The sequence below is a fragment of the Lissotriton helveticus genome, chromosome 1_1, assembly GCF_964261635.1.
Source record: "Lissotriton helveticus chromosome 1_1, aLisHel1.1, whole genome shotgun sequence".
Classification (NCBI taxonomy): domain Eukaryota; kingdom Metazoa; phylum Chordata; class Amphibia; order Caudata; family Salamandridae; genus Lissotriton; species Lissotriton helveticus.
This window is the reverse complement of record NC_136057.1, coordinates 1,939,471,712-1,939,493,598: the sequence shown is the minus strand read 5'-3', so window position 1 is coordinate 1,939,493,598 and position 21,887 is coordinate 1,939,471,712. Positions and strand designations below refer to the sequence as shown.

Below are 21,887 nucleotides of genomic sequence, written 5' to 3'. Positions count from 1 at the left end.
ATAGAGTGAGTGAGAGGGCGATGGATAGATAGAGTGAGTGAGAGGGCGATGGATAGATAGAGTGAGTGAGAGGGCGATGGATAGATAGAGTGAGTGAGAGGGCGATGGATAGATAGAGTGAGTGAGAGGGCGATGGATAGATAGAGTGAGTGAGAGGGCGATGGATAGATAGAGTGAGTGAGAGGGCGATGGATAGATAGAGTGAGTGAGAGGGCGATGGATAGATAGAGTGAGTGAGAGGGCGATGGATAGATAGAGTGAGTGAGAGGGCGATGGATAGATAGAGTGAGTGAGAGGGCGATGGATAGATAGAGTGAGTGAGAGGGCGATGGATAGATAGAGTGAGAGAGGGCGATGGATAGATAGAGTGAGAGAGGGCGATGGATAGATAGAGTGAGAGGGCGATGGATAGAGTGAGAGAGAGAGAGGGCGATGGATAGAGTGAGAGAGAGAGAGGGCGATAGATAGATAGAGTGAGAGGGCGATGGATAGATAGAGTGAGAGGGCGATGGATATATAGAGTGAGAGGGCGATGGATAGATAGAGTGAGAGGGCGATGGATAGAGTGAGAGGGCGATGGATAGATAGAGTGAGAGGGCGATAGATAGGAAAAAAGGCTTCTCCACCTTCTGGATCTGTGTCGCCCCCTAAAAAGACTGGAAAATCTTTGACCTCTAAAAGGCTTCCTGAGAAGATGTTACCTAAGAAGATAAAGTCTACTCCGTTGACTGAGTCGTCGTCGGTTCCATCGTCGTTGATTACCATAGTCGACACCACCTCAACGTCGAGGGTAACCTTCTCGTCTCCTAAGCCCAAGATGATTGTCGTCGGCCTCTTCACCGTCGACGCTGGTCTCGGTCACGGTAAGGCCTATTTCGTCGGCGAAGATAATGCCTTCCATCGTCGACGCTCTGCCGCCGACGAGTGCTTCGTCGCCGAAAAGCAGCTTGAGGTCGACGACCTCACCGTCGACGAAGACTACATCGTTGACGAGTGCTACGTCGACGAAGATTGGGTCGACGTAGACGACCCCACCGTCGCCGAAGACTTCCTCGTCGACGAAGATTCCACCGTCGACGAAGGCTGCCTCGTCGTCGACCGCTTCATCGTCAACGAAAAATTTCCCGTCGACAAAAGATTACACCATCGCTTAAAGTAACTGTCTTGTCGACGCAGTCGTCACCGACTACGGCACCGTCTACGAAGAAACCGTCGACGCTACTTTTATCAAAGTGTACTGACTTACAAGTATGGTCTTCTACACCAGCTAAGACCTCCTTTAAGCAACCAATTACGTCACCTTCTTTGCTTCAGAGACGTGGCTCCTCATTACAAGCTCTATCACCACTTAAATTGCCTGACCAATTGCTGGATTCAGATGAAGGTGAGGAGAAATCTGACATTGACAGGTTCCGCACTGCTACTAGTCCATCGGAACTGCTCATAAAATATCAAGAGGAGGATCCAGACGACGAACAGTTCTCTGAATCCGTAGATCAAGTTCCGCCCACGGTGCCCTCAGCACAGATGCCTCTGGCGCTTCTTGATTATTTACAGTATATGTTACAAGATTATTATCGTTGTTTTCCTCCCTCGGAGTCGGTGGCATCCCTTCCATCCACTCCCATGCCTCAGGCCTCTATATCCACTTTGAGATCTCCAAGACCACAATCTCCAGCACCTTCTCATCATTCTCAAGGAGCAAACACTACTGATGAGGATAGGGAAGAGGGAGAAGTGGATGATAAATCTAGTCTGTCTGAGTGGGATTATCATCAGATTCAGACACCATCACCTTCGGCCCAAACTACAGCTGATTCACCTCCAGTTGATATTGTGGGATTTCATGTACTGATGGAGAGGGCTACTAAGAGATTCTCGATCGCAATGGAAACAAAGAAAGACGAGTGCTTTCTTTATGATTTTAAAGATCAGCCGCGAAGACAAGTCGGAACGATTCCCATCATTGACTTCATATGGAAGGAAGGTTTAAAAATTATGGCAACACCCAACTCTCTTCCAGCTGTACTACCCAGATTAGATAAAAAGTACAAGGCACCGGACAAATCTCCTGCGTGCTTAATAGGACAACCGAAGACTGATTCTGTCGTCGCGCAAGCGGCTCAAAGACGTGCCAGGAACCCATCATCACCTATCTCAGTTGCACCTGATAGAGGTGGCAAGCGCTTGGATTCCATCGGAAAGAAGGTCTCCCGCGATGGCTGCAACAGCTGCGAACTCCCATGCAATATTAGGTAGATACGACAGGCAGATGTGGTCCGACATCTCCCCTTATGTTGAGATGTTACCAGAACCTGCAAGAACGGAAGCAAAGCAGGTATTACGAGAGGGTGAGCTTGCTTCAGCAGAAGTAATCGATGCAGCAGTAGACATGGCGTCTACAGGCTTTAGACAGCTAGCAGGTGCTGCAGTGTTAAGAAGACAAGGATGGCTGAAGTCCACACCGTTTCGTCAAGAGGTTCAGACCAAGATAATTGACATGCCTTTTGATGGTGAGTTTCTCTTTGGCCAGCATGTTGATGAGGCTCTACAAGCCATAAGAAAGACACTGAAACAGCGCGATCTTTGGGTAGCCTGCAATTTTGCAAGTCGTCCTTTCGAGGGGCTAAAGGACGCTGATCTTTTTCAAACAGAGGAAACTACACTCAGCAGAGGTCTTATCAAACCTCCCAATCCAACCAACGGTATCAACCCTAGAAACAGCAGTCTTACGGACAAAGAGGTAACTCTTACACGCAGTCCAGAAGAAAGTCCTCCTAACGTGGAAGAGATTCGAATAAAAAACAGTGAGACACGCTGCCTGCCACCACCTCTACCCTTCCCCAGCCAAGAGTTGGAGGAAAAATATCCCAATACTGCTCAAATTGGTCCGCAATTACTACAGACAAGTGGGTCCTGAATATAGTGGCCAGGGGTCACAGTTTAGAATTCAAGAAAATCCCCCCCAAATTCTCCTCCCAAGGGCCCACCTCGAGCTCATATCAAGGAGCTGTTCACCCAAATACGCTCAATGATTCGGAAGGGAGTGATCGAAAGAGTTCCTCATTTGCAGAAGGGAACGGGCTTTTACTCCAGAATCTTCCTCATAAGGAAAAAGTTGGGGGAATGGCGTCCCTTCCTCGATTTACGTGCCCTCAACAAATACTTAAAGAAGTTGACCTTCCGAATGTTAACACTTCAAGAAATACTCCAGCTTCTTTCAATGGGGGATCACATGGCCACCCTTGATCTTCAGGACGCTTACTTTCATGTGCCAATCCTCCCCAAGCACAGAAAATTTCTACGATTCAGAGTGGCTGGCAGGGATTTTCAGTTCAAAGTTCTCCCCTTTGGACATCGCTCAGCGCCCCGTGTTTTCACAAAAATGATAGCTCCGGTAGCAGCACATCTCCCCCTGGAGGGCATTCAAATCTTCCCTTACCTGGACGATTGCCTTATCAAGGCCAGTTCTTTTGCAGTGGCAAGCGCACATGTTCAGAGATGCCTGTCTCTTCTCCAATCGCTGGGTCTCTTCATCAATTTCGACAACTCTCATCTCATTCCATCTCAAAGAAAGCCTTTCTTGGGAGCCACACTGGATACCTATCTCGCTCAAGCCTTTGTCTCAAGAGAAAGGCAACACAAGATCTGCAGGATGGCTCGCCAACTACAAGAAAATTAGTTTGTTTCAGTTCGAACGTCCAAATCTTTTCTGGGGATGATCTCAGCCTGCATCCCTCTAATACCCAACTGTCATCTCAGAATGAGACCTCTACAAGAAGAGCTCAACCTCCAATGGTTGCAGGTTTCAGGGACGTTCGACATTATTCACATAACCCATCGTTTGAAGGAGGTTTTTCAATGGTGGACTCAGGTAAAACATTTACAGGAGGGATGCGCATTTCTGGCAGAAGTGCCAAGGTTTACCATCACCACGGATGTTTCCCTCGAGGGATGGGGAGCACACCTTCAGGGGTTGACTGTCAACGGAAAGTGGAATGTAAAGCAAAGGAAGTGGCATATCAACCTCCTGGAGCTACGGGCCATATTATTGGCCTTGAAATCATACAGGAGTCATGAGTACTAATCCGAACAGACAATACAACAAGTATGCATTACTTAAACAAACAAGGCGGGACAAAGTCAGCCCTTCTCTCCCAACAAGCCCAGGAGATTTGGGATTGGGCTCTGGGTCACGGGATCACTCTTTCAGCGGTCCATGTTCCCGGGATTTCCAATGTACTAACAGATTCTCTCAGCAGGGCAACCAGATCCAATCACGAATGGGAGATTCACCAACCGACACTGGACCGAGTCTTTCGGAAGTGGGGGCACCCAGATCTGGACCTGTTTGCGATGTTTCAGAACCGCAAATGCCCACACTTTGCAAGCTGGCTTCCCCACAAACAATCATGCGGAAATGCGCTTTCGATGTATTGGTCTCAGATATATGCATACGCCTTTCCACCGATTCCGTTGGTTCCCAGGGTCATCCACAAAATGAAGAAGCAACCCTGTCGCATCATCCTCATTGCTCCCAGATGGCCTCGCCAATACTGGTTCACCGAGCTTCTCCTCTCGGAGTGCGAACCCATTCAGTTTCCACCAATACCAAACCTTTTAACCACCCAAGGGGGTCAAGTTTGCCACCCTGACCCAGCCTCCTTGAAATTAGCAGCTTGGCTCCTCAACACCTTTAGTTTGCACACTTAGATATTCCTGCGGATTGCCAAGAAGTCTTAGCCAATGCTAGAGCACCTGCAACGATTAAGACATACAAACTCAAATGGAAGAGATTTTGTGCATGGTGTCATTCTGCTAACTTACATCCAATTCAGGCCAAGCCAGAACAGATCTTACCGTTCTTTCTCCATTTGGCTAAATCGGGGTTATCACATTCCACGTTGAAAGTATTCCTGGCAGCCATTTCGAGGTTCCGTCAAGATGGCTCTAACTCTCTACTCAACTAGAGTGATTCAGCAATTTTTTAAAGGGCTTTTTCAAATGTTTCCACCTGTTCGGCGTCCGCCTCCATCCTGGCTTTTGAATGTAGTACTCACTCAGCTCATGCGCCATCCCTTTGAGCCTATTCTTAAAGTGGATCTCAAATTCCTTACCTGGAAGGTTTCTCTTCTTCTAGCACTGATATCGGCACGTAGAGTCAGTGACATTCAAGCATTTACTATCAAGTCTCCGTTTTTGCAATTCACTTCAAACTCAGTGGTGCTTCGTACCATTCCAAGCTACATGCCTAAAGTTCCATCCGACTTCCATCTTAACGAACCAGTAATTCTGAAGACATTCTTTCCCAATCCTAAAACGGTAGCGGAGAAAGCCTTACATTCCCTTGACATCAGAAGATGTCTAAAATTCTATCTACAAAGAACTGCTATTACGTAAGACTGACCAGTTATTTGTAGCATATGGAAAGATACGTCAAGGATACGCTGTATCTAAACAGACTATAGCCCGCTGGGTGTCCTCAGCTATCAGTCTATGCCATCAGCAAGCAGGAAGGCCACTGCAATCATTGCCAAGGGCACATTCTACGAGAGAGCTCTCCTCCTCGACAGCCCTTTTTGCTGGAGTGCCTCTTCATCATATCTGCAAAGCAGCAACCTGGTCCAGCAAGCATACCTTCGCCAGGCACTACTGCTTAGATGCTGCCAGCGATGCAGATACTTCAGAGGGACGAGCAGTGCTTCGCAATCTTTTTAAATAAGGTGAGCCTCTGTTCTCCCTCCTCCTCTATGCTCTTTTAGACGCTTATTTTACATGTCATTGTTGTTGGCAAAGCATGTGTATGCATTATGATATAAGAAGCGTCTATTAGCAGGATGGTGTGTACTGCTATCTACTCTGATTCAGGCATGTGAAGCTATGAAAGACTCCCCAATACTGGAGAAAAACAATAGGTTCGAGGCATGTGGGCTGCTGAATTCATATCTGTGCATAGATCGCCGCCTAGTGTTGGGTCCGGATGATTGCGCATTGTTGTCCTGGAAGAGACTTCGAAGTATCACGAGATAGGTGGCTCCTCCCCTGGACTACAGTGCGCATGGGCATCCTCTCTGTCCTCAGATTGTTTTTTTCCGCCATTGGGTTCGGATGTACTTTCCTTTACTCGAAGTTCGGAATCTAAAATAAACTTACTAAAGGCCAAAAGGCCTTCGGTCTCGTCGGTATTGTTTTGAATCGGTGCCGACCGCTTTATCTACAGTTTATTCAACTCGGGACGTCGAATCGGGCCGCGGGCCTTCTCGACGCCAAAGGGACCAGTCGTCGATGGAACGAAGTCCATTCAAAAGATGCCCTCTTTGTAATTCAAAATACCCACATATAGATAAACACCCTGTATGTAACAAGTGTTTATCTCCAGAACATAATGAATCCGACTGCCTAGCCTGTGCCCAATTTTGATCCAAAAAGACACTTCGGACTCAACGGGCCGCTAGGCTAACCATGCAGAAACCAGAGCCGGAAAATATCTTCGACGATGAAGACGATCTCGTCGAAGCCGAAGAATCAGATCAACAGTCGGATCAAGATTCGGAGCATGACTCCAACTACTTTGTCGACGAAGAAGAAGACATCGTCGAGGTAGGAGACGACGAACAAGCGATCAGAGCCGTCGAAGATGACTCCAGTGATGAAACGGGGCCAACCGTGAGTACGACACCCCAAACATACACTTCTATGGTTCCACAGGCTCAGGTCGAGGCATCGCCAGAAGGCCTTAGCCAAGATCTCGAAACCCATTCTATAGCCCCGCGACACAGCTCAGCTAAGAATATTAGAAAAGAGCCATCGGATCAACGTACTCAGAAATTGGTGATATCGAAACCGAAAGTTATGGAACCAAAACCGAAACTGATCGACTACACGGTCTTCGGACCAAACTACGTCGATCCATCTGAGTCGATCCCAAAGAAGATCGTCGACAATACGGTCTTTGGACCAAACTATGTCGATCCATCGAAGTCGAACACAAGGGTCGTCGAGCCGAGGGCCAGCGCACCTATAGCCACTCCAAAACAAAGGGCTGTCGAACCGACAAGATCAGCGCCGACAACACAAAAAAGGGACTCGATCCGAAGAAGGTTGTGGAACCCAAACAGAGAGTCGGCAAACGAATGGCTGTGCAACCAAAGACAATCGAGCCGAAGAAAATCGACCCGAAGAAGGCCATCGAGCCAAGACCAAAAAGCATCGGTCCGAAACCACAGGTTACGAAGACGCAACAAGGTCAGAAAGGTACTATCGACTCGACAAAAAACGTCGAAACGGTTAAAACTTCGGCTCCAAAGAAACAGGCACAACCTCAAAAGACTGTTGTAACACCGAGGGATCTCGGACCAATCAAGTTTGGCCTACCAACTTCCTCTAAAACAAAGGCGGTCGACCCAAAAAGTGGTATTGAACCGAAACAAACGAAACCAAGGACATTGGCAAAAACGCCAAGAACTGCTGAGCAGGAGATCTTATATCCAGACCCCTCATCAGAACAGTCAAAACTTTACATTGACCCTAATTCTGGCAAAGTCACACTCTACAAAAGAATAATCAGACCAGAAACTGATAAAGAGACTTATGTCATCCCACTCAAAAAGAAAAGGGACTGTTCTACTTCACCTATTCTATTTGAGCCTATTAAACCAACTAGGCCTGAGCAATACACATATACACCCACACACTCGGATGAATAGGTGGATGATGAATATAATGAGGAAGACAATTACCCAGTAGACACTGACCAGGACAATCAAGGTCAACCATGGGTTGATCCAGTACATCCTGGTGACTCTCAACCCATTCCAGATACACCTGCATACCCTGCTAGGCCTTCTCCTACAGAGGATACAGCTGCTTTTTATGCACTAATAGAAAGGGCAGCCCTCCATCACAATGTAGAAATGCATGCAGACCCCATTGAGGAAGATTTCCTCTTTGACACCTTTGCCACATCAGAAAGATCTGTCAAAACACTACCTATGTTAAAAGGGGTACTTAAACATGCAGGTGACATATTTAAGGAAACAACTAGGGCACGGGTCATTAACCCCAAAATAGAGAGAAAATACAGGCCAGCACCAGTAGACCCCACATATATTAAGGGACAACTGCCTTTGGATTCTTTGGTGGTATCCAATGCACGAAAACGTGCAAACTCCCAAACAACTGGAGAAGCTCCACCTCCTGACAAAGAATCAAAGATCTTTGAGGCATCAGGGAAGAGGGTAGCTGCTCAAGCTGCTAACATATGGCGAATATCTAATACGCAAGCCCTGTTAGCTAGGTACGACAGGGCACACTATGACACCTTAGAGACACTTCTCCAGTATTTACCTGAACCTTACAAAGAACAGGCTGAAGACCTAGTACAGGAGGGAAAGTTAATAACTAATGCCTCCATTAAATGTGCCCTAGACGTGGCAGATACAGCGGCCAGATCTGTTAACACCAGTGTTATGCTCAGGAGACATGCGTGGCTTCGCATTTCAGGGTTCAAAAATGAAGTCCAGTCTACTTTATTAAACCAGCCAATAAATCCTGACTATTTATTTGGTCCAGCTGTAGATACAATCCTGGGCAAAATGAAAAAAGACACAGACGGCTAAGTCTATGGGAGCCTTACAGTCCCAACAACATGGAGGCTCCTTTCGTCGCTCCAATTACAGAGGTGCTGCAAGGGGTAACTCATCACAGAAGACCACAAACTACAAAGGGAATACGCAAACCACCTACAATAAAAACAATAGAGGTGGATACCGCAGCAATAACAACAAAGGCAGAGGACGAGGGAATAATACCACCAGATCCTCTACCAACACAAAACAGTGACTTCTTAGCGCTACCCCCAGACCATACAACACCAGTCGGGGGATGAATACAGCAGTTCCTACCAGTCTGGCAAAACATCACTACAGACAAGTGGGTAAGGCAAATTATCCAGGATGGCTATTGCCTAGAGCTAACCTCCACACCACCCAACATACCACCAAGACACCGTCCTATGTCTGTAGAACACCTAAACTTATTGCAGAAGTCATCAGCATGCTGCAAAAAGGGGCCATAGAACTTGTACCACTAGAACATCAAGGTACAGGGGTATACTCACTATACTTCCTCATCCCCAAAAAGGACGGGTCTCTCAGACCAATTTTGGACCTCAGGCCCCTAAATCAATACATTTTATCAGAGCATTTTCATATGCTCACTCTACAACAAGTCTTACCACTGCTGCAACAAGGAGACTTCCTCGCAACTTTGGACCTCAAAGACGCATACTTCCATATACCGATACATCCTGCTCACAGGCAGTATCTCAGGTTCACAATACTAAATCAACATTACCAATTCAAAGTCCTTCCATTTGGTGAAACAACAGCCCGAGGGTGTTCACCAAATGCCTAGCGACAGTTGCTGCACATTTAAGGAGACAACATATTCACGTCTATCCGTACCTGGACTACTGGCTAATACAAGCAAAGTCGGCCCAGCAATGTGCCAGCCACATGTCCCAAACTATTTGCCTCCTGAACAGTCTAGGCTTCACGTTAAACTACCAAAAATCTCACCTTCAGCCATCCCATGTACAGCAGTACCTGGGAGCAACAATAAATAATCTAGCAGCAAAAGCATACCCAAACACTGCAAGAATAAACAGTATGCAGCTACTGATCCAGAAGTTCAAGCCCCAACACTCGCTCTCTGCCCGAGTGTTTATGCAACTCACAGGCATGATGGCTTCGTGCATCTTCATAGTCCCTCACGCGAGACTACACATGCGTCCGCTACAAGAGTGCTTAGCACGGCAGTGGAACCAGGCTCAAGGACAATTGAAAGACCTGGTGTTGGTGACCAGTCGTGCATACAACTCTGTGCATTGGTGGAATCCACAAAACCTTTGCAAGGGACGACTGTTCCAAGAGCCTGTACCACAAATAGTGTTGACAACGGACGCATCCCTGATAGGATGGGTAGCCCATGTCCTTCAGTACACAGTGCAGGGCCTATGGACAACACAACAGAACAAAATGCACATCAACTTGCTAGAGATGATGGCAATTTTTCTGTCAATGAAAGCGTTCAAAGTACATTTATGCAACAAAACTGTGTTGATCCGGACGGACAACATGACAGCAATGTACTACATACAGAAACCGGGAGGAACACACTCTACACAGCTATCACATCTAGCCCAAAGCATGTGGAAGTGGGCCATTCAAAGAAACATTTTTCTCATGGCGGAACACCTCCCAGGCAAGGACAACCAAATAGCGGATTTGCTTAGCAGACACAGCCAACAGATGCACGAGTGGGAGATTCATCCCACAGTGCTAAAACCATACTTCCAACAGTGGGGACAACCAGATATAGACCTGTTCGCCACAAGGGAAAACGCAAAATGCCAGTACTTAGCCACCAGGTTTCCGCAGTCGAAGGGCAATGCGATATGGATGAACTGGTCAGGCAGATTTGCGTACGCTTTTCCCCCAGCACCGTTAATACCGCTAGTGGCAAGCAAACTACGCCGGCATTCACTGACACTAATCCTGGTTGCTCCAACATGGGCGAGGCAACCATGGTACATAACTTTCCTAGAACTTTCCGTGGTGCCTCATCAAAGACTGTGGCTAACACCCACTCTTCTCACGCAGAGCCATGGAGACATACAGCACCCAGATCCGCAACAACTGAACCTTGCAATCTGGCTCCTGAAGTCTTAGAGTTTGGGTATCTAAACTTACCTCCTGACTGTATGAACATTATTAAAGAGGCAAGAAAACCTACTACCAGAGCTTGTTACGCTGCAAAGTGGAAGCATTTTGTCTTTTACTGTAATAACAATGACATAAACCCACTAGATGCTTCAACGCAAAATATCATTTGCTATCTTTTGCACCTACATCGTTGCAATCTAGCTTATTCATCTATAAGAATACACTTAGCTGCCATTGTAGCTTATCTTCAGAACAGACAGCATCTTTCGCTGTTTAGAGGACCTGCAATTAAAGCATTCATGGAGGGACTCAAACGAATAATCCCCCCAAAACACCCACCTCCACCTGTCTGGAGCCTAAACATCGTTTTAACCAGACTAATGGGACCACCATTTGAACCGTTGCATTCATGTGAATTACAATTTTTGACATGGAAGGTGGCTTTTCTTGTAGCAATTACTTCGCTTAGAAGAGTTAGTGAGCTGCAAGCCCTAACTATTCAAGAGACATTCATCCAAAAACATGCAAATAGGGTAGTTCTTAGGACAAACCCTAAATCTATGCCCAAGGTGGTATCCCATTTTCATATCAATCAGACAATAGAACTGCCAGTGTTCTTTCCAAATCCACAGTCGGTACCTGAAAGGGCTATACACACACTAGATGTCAAGAGAGCACTTCTGTACTACATTGATAGAACTAAGGATTTTAGAAAGACTAAACAGTTGTTTGTTGCCTTTTCACCACAACACAAAGGCAACCCCATTTGAAAATCTGGGTTAGCCAGATGGATAGTTAAGTGCATTCAAATATGTTATCTAAAAGCAAAACGCACTTTAACAGTTCCCCCAAGAGCGCATTCTACTCGCAAACTAGGGGCATCCATGGCTTTCCTAGGAAACATTCCTCTAGAGGAAATATGTAGAGCAGCCACATGGTCTACCATACATACTTTTACAAAACACTATTGTGTAGATGTACATTCCAAACAGCAAGCGGCTGTAGGACAGACTGTTCTAAAAACTCTGTTTCAGACTGCTGCAGCTGGCACAGGTAGCCACTGCTAAGGGAGAGACTGATATACATTCTATGCACATATATGAATTCAGCAGCCCACATGCCTCGAACGGAATATGCTACTTACCAGTATGCATCGTTCTTGGCATGTAGGGCTGCTGACATTCATATCGCCCACCCTCCTCCCTGGTGCCTGTCGCCGCTGTAGCATTCTTTCTTACTTTCTTGCATTGACATCTCTTACTGTACCATACTCCATCTCTGCAACAATGGCGAAAAACAATCCGAGGATGCCCATGCGCACTGTAATCCAGGGGAGGAGCCACCTATCTCGTGATACTTCGAGGACTCTTCCAGGACAACAATGTGCAATCATCCGGAACCAACACTAGGTGGCGATCTATGCACAGATATGAATGTCAGCAGCCCTACATGCCAAGAACAGATGCATACTGGTAAGTAGCATATTCCTTACTTACCTGTAATCTGTGGTTCTCCAGTATTGGTGTCTTTCATAGATTCACATGCACCCGCCCACCTCCCCTCAGAGGCTCCTCAGGCGATAATGTTGGTTTCACTCCTGTGCAAGAAAATCTGAGAGCCTGAGCCTCTGAGGAGAACATTCTGGTGGGTGCTGTCGCCTGATTGGCTGGAGTTTGGCCTATACAAAATGACTAGGATAGTCATGAGTGTGGAAGTTTTTTCACTGTAGCTTAGGGCTACTTTACTTCCTGGTTGAGTATTCCCAAGGGTTTTGGTTTATTATAGGCAAATGATTGCTTTTTTATGTACTGTGGGACTCCCACTCCGACGACGGGGAATGATTCAGGCATGTGAATCTATGAAAGACACCAATACTGGAGAACCACAGATTACAGATACGTAACTATTGTTCATATGTTGCGTTGAGCACAGTGTAATTATGTAGCATGTAATTATGTGGCACTGAGTGGTATTTGGAGTGTATGTTGCATTGAGTGCAGTGTAATTATGTGGTGTGTAATTATGTGGCACTGAGTGGTATTTGGAGTGTAGGTTGCGTTGAGCGCAGTGTAATTATTTGGCGTGTAACTATGTGGCACTGAGTGGTATTATGAGGAGTGTATGTTGTATTCAGTAGAGTGTAATTGTGTGGCGTGTAATGATCTGGCACTGAGTGGTATTTGGAGTGTATGTTGCATTGAGTGCAGTGTAATTATGTAGCATATAATTACGTGGCACTGAGTGGTATTTTGAGTGTATGTTGCATTGAGTGCGGTGTAATTATGTGGCACTGAGTGGTATTTGGAGTGTATGTTGCATTGAGTGCAGTGTAATTATGTGGAACTGAGTGGTATTTGCTGTGTATTTTGCATTGAGTGCAGTGTAATTATGTGGCGTGTAATTATGTGGCACTGAGTAGTATTTGGAGTGTATGTTGCATTGAGCGCAGTGTAAATATGTAGCATATAATTATGTGGCACTGAGTGGCATTTGGAGTGTATGTTGCGTTGAGCGCAGTGTAATTATTTGGCGTGTAACTATGTGGCACCGAGTGGTATTATGAGGAGTGTATGTTGTATTCAGTAGAGTGTAATTGTGTGGCGTGTAATTATCTGGCACTGAGTGGTATTGTTTAGAGTGTATGTTGCATGGTAATTATGTAGCATATAATTATGTGGCACTGAGTGGTATTGTGTGGAGTGTGTGTTGCATTCAGTAGAGTGTAATTATGTGGTGTGTAATTATGTGGCACTGAGTGGGATTTGGAGTGCATGTTGCGTTGAGTGCAGTGTAATTATGTGGCGTGTAATTGTGTGGCTCGGAGTGTGTTGCATTGAGTGCAGTGTAATTATGTGGGGTGTAATTATGTGGCACTGAGAGGTGCCAGATGTATGAAGCTTTTTTGTGGCAGAGCTTGCGATCTACAAAATCACATACATAGTGGCGCAAAACAGTGCATTGCAACGTACCCAGATACTTTGAGAGTCATAAATGTCTTTGACTTGAAAAATACACTTTGGACCCATACCGAATCACAATGGGGTCTGTTTTGCTTCCTTTGTGAGCCAATACACAATGTATCAATGTTTAAGTTCAGATCACAAACCACTGATAGTTTACTGAGTCCCAAACGGGTGTGGTAACAGATTTGCATAGTGGGCGCTCTCCCTTATGAACATCTTTTACCATCTAAATCACAGCTGCAAGTATCGGGCGCAAACCGTGGTCTACGAGACACTGAGCATAGGGTATATTTTGAAAGCAGCCCCTGCGCCTTAAAGTCACGCGGGGTGCTTTAAAAAAAAAAAGTATGTGCAGTGAATTTGAATGCAGGGATGGAAGTCTGGTGTGGCTCACAGGCTTGATTGCCTGCATTCACAGACATTCAGAGGGACTCATAAAAGAGCTCTAGCCTCATTAATATTAACAAGACTGGAGTTTTTGAGCTTAACTGTGAATGGGCATTTTGTGATTCGACTCATTAGTACATCAGTTGCACTGAAAAATGGAGGTGGGTTGGCAAAATTGTCGTGTACAAAAAACACTGACTGGTTTGTGGCCCTACCTTTGTAGAAGAAGTCCCTGGTGTCTTGAATTTTGTTTGTTAGCAGGGCGGTGCGAAAGATAGTGACTCACGATCTCTACTTCTACTAGGTCACTCTGTTGTGGTCCATTTAATCAACATCTGTTTTCTGCAGTTCCTCACTCTGCATGTGGTCACAGGAAACAATAAAATGTAACATCTGCATTATACAGCAGTTCGGAGATTTTGGACTTCAGTGGATAGTGAGTTAAATGGACAGGGAGGGGGTGGCAAATGGTGAGCAATTTCGTTGCTGCTTTGATGTTCTCAGTGGCTGCACTGCTCACTGAGAACATCAAAACTGCTGCGAAGTTGCTCCCAAAGGCTGCAGGCGGACAAATGGTGCACGTGCCCGGCGCACCTGCACTGTGCCCGATCCGCCTGCAGACTTTGGGAGCATTTTTAAAAGCCCCTTTACTTAAGTCTCGCAGACAACGCATGCGCGTTGGCTCACGAGACCTAAAAATAACACGTATCTTTATATATGGTTAGGCATCAGTATCAAAACGGCAGGTAAGGGTGCTTTTTGATAGAAATAGTCTTGTATTTAACCTCTTCCATGGCCGTCCGACATCACAGTGGACGTGTGCGTCGGCCAGCCGGCGGCTGTCCGATCTGAGCACACGTCAAATTCCGCCGCACCGCGGTGGAATTTGCGCCGCGGTGAAGCGGTTAAAAAGTCCACACTTAGTTCATTTTTCAGAAGCTGCATTGTTATTCTATGAGAGGCAAGGTCCAAGGCAGCACCAGCCAGACACCACCAACGATACTAGAACGGCAGGGTGCAGGGTGTGCAAAACAGCGTTGGGTGCCCAGTGGAAGTCAATGTGGATTGGTCTTCGTAAAAAGAGGCTGCAGGCTTTGACTTGGAGGCCAGTCGGGCTGAACCAACAGAAGGGCAGAGGCCTAACGATGTTCTGGGACGTAGGGACACCTTTGGTCCTCTTCTCCATGGGCCAGAGTGACAGGTGCAGCGGTATCCTTAGGCGTCAGGTTTTTCTTACCGGGAGCAGTCACAGAAGAGTGGGCCTGTGAACAGAGGCTGCAGGCATAATCGAAGTCCACAGAGGGGAAACCCACAGTGGGCTTCAAATCTGGAGGGTCTGGAGACCACATTGGTCCACTTCAGTATGGCTAGGCGGCTCGGGTGTAGTGATGCTTTCTGTGGTCTTCGGTCCTCATAGCTCAGTTTTTGATGCCTGCACGATGCAGGGGAACAGGTCCACTGTCCCATCAGGAGTTCTTGGTTCCTGGGTGAAGTACTGATGGATCTTTCAGGCTTTGTAGACACAGTAGCTGCAGGGCAAGTCAGCTTTTGGGTCAATTCAGGCAGGGTTGGGGCATCGTCAGTTACTAGATCTTCTGTTCTTGTGACTCTTCGCTTCCGTCTTCTATCCAGTTGGCAGGATCTGCTTCTCTGGTGCCAGGGGTTCCCCTAAATAATGAATTTAGGGGTGTTAGGGGAGGATATAGTTGTAGCCAATGGGCTACCTACCATTGGGGTCACTAACCCCCTTTATGACGACCTCCTGTGGGACCAGCACAATGGCATATCTGCTCATTGGGCACTAGGGCAGCCGGGTGCAGAATGCAGAGGCCCATTGTTATCTATTCGGGGATACGGGGGCCTCTGGTTGGTGGCTGCTCACGAGCAGGCCACAAGGTTGTGGGAGCAAAGCACCTGGTCTTAAGCTCAGGGCAAAGGGGTATCAGAGTTCGCACACAAGGTGCACCCACAGCAGCACTGGGACGGCCAGGTGCAGGGTGCTGTTTTTGCATCGGGTGCCCTGTTTTCAATGGGGATTGCAGTTTTGGTTTTTAGCTGCAGACACGGTCCTGGAAGTCTTCCAGCAGGAACCACCAGCTAAAAATTCTGCTTCGTGATGTGCAGCAGAGTTTTTTTCCCCTGTTCGCGAGCTGCTGCTCGGGCAGAATTTCTACCTGAGCGGCAGGAATACCAGCACAAACTGCAGTTTGCACTGCACTCTGCCACTCGCAGAACTTCGCAGAGTTTTTATGTAACTTCACGGAGTTCCGCGTAGCAAAACTCTGCGAACTACGGTCAGGCCTGATTCTTACCCGCACCGCAGATGTTTTTCTCCATACGGTGGCTCTGTAAAAGCTTCCCACAACAGTAATGAATTAAATTGCCGCCGGGAGGTTAGGATGCACTGGGTGCGTTAATAGAGATGTGCGTGGGCCCCTTAGCAGTCGGCTGCCCGTACTACACACCAGAGCCAGGCAGTCGGAAGAGAAAGCGAAGGAGCGAGAACATTCCTGTGGCAGTGCTGAGGAAGGAAAACAATTTAATTTATCAAGAATAGCAAGTAAAAAATCCAGCAGTATGAAAACCCCGGCGGGTTGGAATTTTCCCGCTCATGATCTCTTCGAAAAACAGTACAGTAAATGTAAAACATAAGAGAATGTCAAAGGTACTTAACTGTAGGCTGCTGGAGCAGCTAAGAAAGAGGGGAATAGAGAGTCTAGAGGGATTGTTGTTTGGAAGTACAGCGCCCTGATTAGATTAACTGTTTTCTTTTTCCCAAGGATTTAAGGGGAATGTAGTTTACTGTTAAAAATACTAAAATGATAAAGGCTGCTGGTTGTGATTAAAGTGAAGAAAGTAAAGTGCAATCCTCGCCTCAGGGCATGACATAGAATCTGAAATAGACTTTACTTTGTCATGGTGATCTTAATGCATATTCTCATTCTTTACTAGTGATGCAGTTTGACCTCTGGTTATGAAATGTCTCAGTAATTTCCGAACTTTATGCATCCTTTTTAGGAAACATGTCTGGAACTGCCAGGGTAGGAAACAAACTCTGGGAAGGTAAGCCCCATTGCAGTCCACTATTTTCTACCTCTGCTGGGATGTGTACTTGTCAAGAACTCTGTTATGATCTAACTCACTTTTTACCTAAAAAGAGCTCACCACCTCATTGCAAGATTCTCCGGGGTTTGTAATTGTGTCTCACACAGTCTTCTGTTTGTGCTGGTACATGCTGCCTTTAGACTTTTTTTAAATGTTTCCTTTTCGGAGTTTGAGGTCTTGTGATCTGGTCACCTCTGATAAATTATGCTTACTGTTTCAATACGAATTTGGCTTTGCTTCATTACTTGTTCACTATTCCTACTATTGTCCCCTCATTAATCACTGTCAACTCTGTGAGTGGCCATTAAGGCTTAATCTTCCAGCCTTTTAAGATGCCAAATCCATTTTGATTTGGATTTCAACCAGAAATTAAAATGTTCAAACACCTCTCAGCAGCTGTATGCCTGCTGGCAGTCTGGACTAGGCTCTCACAGGATGGGAACCCTGCCCTCTCACATTAAGTATCCTCCGCCTCTGATTTAAGCAGCAAGACAGATGGCACATTAGAGGATGGGTTGTCCTCCATGAGGATGCTATGAAAGGCGCTATTGCCTTTACAAAGTGACCTATTGATACCATTTTTATACCCTTAAACCATTTTATCCTGCTGGCCTTCCTTTGGTTAAAAAAAATTATACCATAAACCTTCCAGCCGCAGACCAGATGCTGGTTCTTGGTGCGCTGGAGTAGGAAGCTGGCTCTGTATATACTATACCAAAGTAAGTTTTAATGTGCACAGAATCCAGTGGAACCTCAAAGGTAAGCAGAGGTAAAAGTAGATAATACCTTACTCTCTATTTGTGGTAGTGTGGGCGAGCAGTTAGGCTTTATCAGCGGGTAGTGTTAAGCATTTGTTACACACACTCAAACAAGAAATTATGTCACACACTCACAAACTGAACTCGGACCAATTTTGTTTGCATAAAAATATTATTGAGTTATTTTATTTCTAGAACCAAGCCAGTCCTGGTGCAGGTAAGTGAAATAATACTTTTCAGGTATATTGCAGTTGAAATGCAATTGAAATGCATTTGAAATACAGTTGAATGCAATTGGATTTGTTACATGTAAGTCATGTTTGTTTGTAAAGCAATTTGAATTACTTTTCCGTTACTTTTTAAGTTACTTTTTCTACTCTGTGTGATATGCCTAGATATCACACTGGGACATTTCCTAGAGAAAAGGTAAGTAAATCAGTTCTTGTACATTTGCAGTTTCTTAGAGCTTCATACAAACCAACTCCCCACTTGAAACAATTTAGAGAAAAGCAGTCAATGCAATCCTATGGGACAAAATGAAGTTATCAGGTTTACAGGTAAGTGCTTGGTTGTGGGAGTTGGGTTTCTAGGTTAGAACCAGGGTTCCCCCAGAGTAGAGGATGCTCTCTCAATGGACCCTCAGCATCACTAGGGCGGCCGGGTGCAGGGTGCTACGGCCCAGTGGGAGATAGGGGGCCTCCGGTTGGTGGCTGCTCACGAGCAGGCCCCAAGGCTGTGGGAGCAAACTGCCAGGTGTGATGCTCAGGGCAAAGGGGGCTGCGATTTAGCACACTAGGTGCACCCACAGCGGCACAGGGGCGGCCAGTTGCAGGGTGCTGATTTGGAGTCGGCTGGCCTGTTGATTTCAATGATGATTCTCCTGTTGCAACAAACATTGCAGGCTCCGAGACGAAGATCTTCTGATGGCGACCGCCGGTCGAAGGTAAGTTGGGATGCTGGGATACCATCGGTTGGACCACCCAAGGCCGTTGGACGTCAAGTGCAGGGGTGTCTTTAGGCGACATGTTTTTCTTACCAGCTCCGGTCACTGTCGGGGGGGGGGGGGGTCCTCCAGAAAGGGGCTGCAGGCGTCGGATGGAGTCTTGCGGCAAGTCCGGAATTACCAGATCCCAGGTCAGGATCGCCGGGGAGACCTCCTTGTGGTGTTGGCCCACACAAACTCTGGCTGTGGGCGTCTGGTGCAGAGTGGTGCAGGCTCGCGGATTTGGCCTGAGCCAGAGTCTGTCGTTGAGCAATTCCGGTGCTCATGGGAGACAAAAGTCTTGGTTTGGGAAGGTAAGGCAGGACCTTCGGGTTCTTGGGGCTGCTGGCTGCAGAACACATCAAGGTTTAGCTGGAGCAGGTTCAAGGTTAGGACAGGCCGGTAGGGCTGGGGTCCAAGTCAGTTGGTGTCCTACTCTTCTTCTTTCAGCACGACTTCTTCGGTCGTTCTTCTTCTTCTTCTTTCTTCTTGTCTGAAGAGGCAAGTTTCGGGGTTGCCACTAAATATTAGATTTGGGGGCGTTGCAGGTAGGTACTGGTCGGGACCAATGGGTCCCTTCAATGTGGTAGGTCCTACAGCTCCAGGGGTAGAGGGCCATAAGCCTCACTCTGGGTGGTTGGGTCCCCCCATCTGCAAGATGGCGGGGACTGAGAGTTTTGCTTCACCTCACCTCCCCACCTGAGGGGTGGAGTTGGCCGAGGTGAGCACACCTCTCCTCCTAACTAAGTTTTCCTGTCGATTCTTCCACCCAAAGTGGGGGTTAGAACTGATAGGGGCCAGTTACTGGGAGCAGCAAATGGTTGGGGTAGCTCACAAAGACGGCAAGCCTTTGAAGCTTCCCCTTTGTGGACCCTGCTCATCCTAGGGATGATGCTTGGCACCTCGTCCCAGGATGAGCATTGTTTCAGGACCCTGAGAGAGGCAGGCTCTCGACCCAGGGGTCCAGAAACATGTCTGGTGGTGGCAGCTGTCGAGCAGCCACTCAGCCAGGACACTAGACTTAGGTTGTTTTTCATGGGGCATCTCTAAGATGCCCTCTAAACACATTTTTCATTAAATCCCACACTGGCATCAGTGTGGGTTTAATGTGCTGAGAAGTTTGATTCTGAACTTTCCAGTTTTCAGTAAAGCCATTATGGTGCTGTGGAGTGCGTAATGACAAACTCTCAGCACCATATAGTCTTTATGGTATTACTGCACTTACAATGTCTAAGAGTTGACTTGGATACTGTAGTGGTAGAGCACTCATGCACCTGTACCGTCACCAGTGGTATAGTGCACCCAGCTAGAGGGGTGGCTTACCTATGCCAGGGCAGTGGATTGTAGGCATGGCACACAGGGATGTGTGCCATGTCGACTCTTCACTTTGTTCTGCACCAAAACACGCAGCCTGCGAAGGGCGGGGGGACAGGGAGTGTGTGTTTACGTGTACGCGGGGGCTGTCTCCTCGCTCTTCATGCTTTATTACTTTTGTCAAAGTTCCTCCAACCTTCAAAACAGAGTCCCTCTGAGGCTCCCCGCAGCTCTTACGGCCGCGAGCCGCGCACTGGAAAGAAGAAAGAACCAGAAGCGAGAAGAACTGTGTGCCCCTCTGGTCTGCTGTCAGCGATGGCAGCAGGATCTGTGAGTGAGGGGTGGCCGTGAGGGCTGTCAGCAGGGGGCTACGCAAGAAGAGCCAGAGGAGCTGAAAGCCTGTGACAGGTCTCCGCATCAGCTTGAGTCAGGGACGTGCTTTTACTGAAGGGGGAACGTTGTCCTCTGTCTTAGAGGAGAAAACTCTCTGGCGGGAGCATAAGCCCAGGGATTTTCATCTGTACCGCCAAGTTCTTCCCTGCACCAGATACCTGGGACTGTCATCCGCCCTGGTAGTACTACGAGTCACAGGGAACCAGGGTGCAACGTGGGATTCATCACCCTCACTCCCGCTGCCATAGGTGAGGGTGAGGCGCTTCCATCGTGCTACAAGCGCAGCCTCTCCCCCCGTGGCGGGCCCATCCTTGCCGGTCATCGTAAGAGGCTGGGCTGGGCCACGGCACTGACACTTACTGCATTAGATCTACAGGCTGTCGGATCATCTCAAGGTAGCGGTCCCATCGAGTGTTCATCGCACCTCTTATGGTTACTTTTCCTGCAAGTTTTTCATTCACTTGCTAATCCTTTCTGCCTTTGTTTATTTATTTTTGTAACACTATTCCCCTTTGTTAAGCCCGTAAGTTGTTCATCGTGCTATAATATGAGTAACCGTAAAGGAGTGGCAGGTACTCTGGACGCCTTTCTTGTCAGGGCAGAGTCTGTGCTCTGCCATGAGATGGAACTTACGGAGAGGCACCTGTCACTTGAACCCTTGGCTGTGCCAAGGCGATTATCTTCAGGACCCATGGTTGTTCTTTAAACCTGCTCGCCCCTTCTATTGATGACCAGTCTCGGTCACTCCCCGAAATTGTATCATCCCTTACAGACATGCCATCTGGAACAAGTATGGTCAATAGGCAGAAGACCTTTAAATCCTTTCTTGAGGATCCCGTGACCAAAGCAAAAGAGCAGACCGGGAAGAAAAGAGGGGCTGGGACTCAAAAGGTCAATCAACAAAAGCGGCCTCGATTAAACAACCAGGAGGCGTCTTTAGCACGCAATGTCTGTACTCAAACTGACTTTCAATGTGATGCTCCCCTTCCTCAAGCTCTGCTTCTGGTCCCGCCATTCTGAACACTGGGGTGAGGACACTATGGGTAGTGTTTGTGCTCATATGGAACAATTGCTTGAAACCCATTTTGCTCTACTTCAGACTCGTCTAGACCATATGGACCTTGTAAGCAAACTGAGCAGTCAAATTGGATCCTCACAGCATGTTAATTCTATGGTATGGGCCTAGCAGTATCCTGTACTCCAGCTATAGCTCCTTCAGTGGACCTATTTGCTAGGATATCAGCCATTGAAGTTCTGCTAA

General features: G+C 47.1%; 1 protein-coding gene across 4 annotated transcripts in view; it reads left to right on the top strand.

The window, feature by feature from the left end:
* LOC144755092 (uncharacterized) overlaps positions 1–21,887 on the top strand; it is a 306,910-nt gene that overhangs the window by 225,981 nt on the left and 59,042 nt on the right. For 2 of the 4 annotated variants that reach the window (XM_078643592.1, XM_078643583.1), the window contains exon 8: positions 17,093–17,137. The exons of the other annotated variants lie outside the window; for them this stretch is intronic. In XM_078643592.1, coding sequence (XP_078499718.1) covers positions 17,093–17,137 — 45 coding nt within the window. The remainder of the gene's footprint in view (positions 1–17,092; positions 17,138–21,887) is intronic. 4 annotated transcript variants of the gene reach the window in all.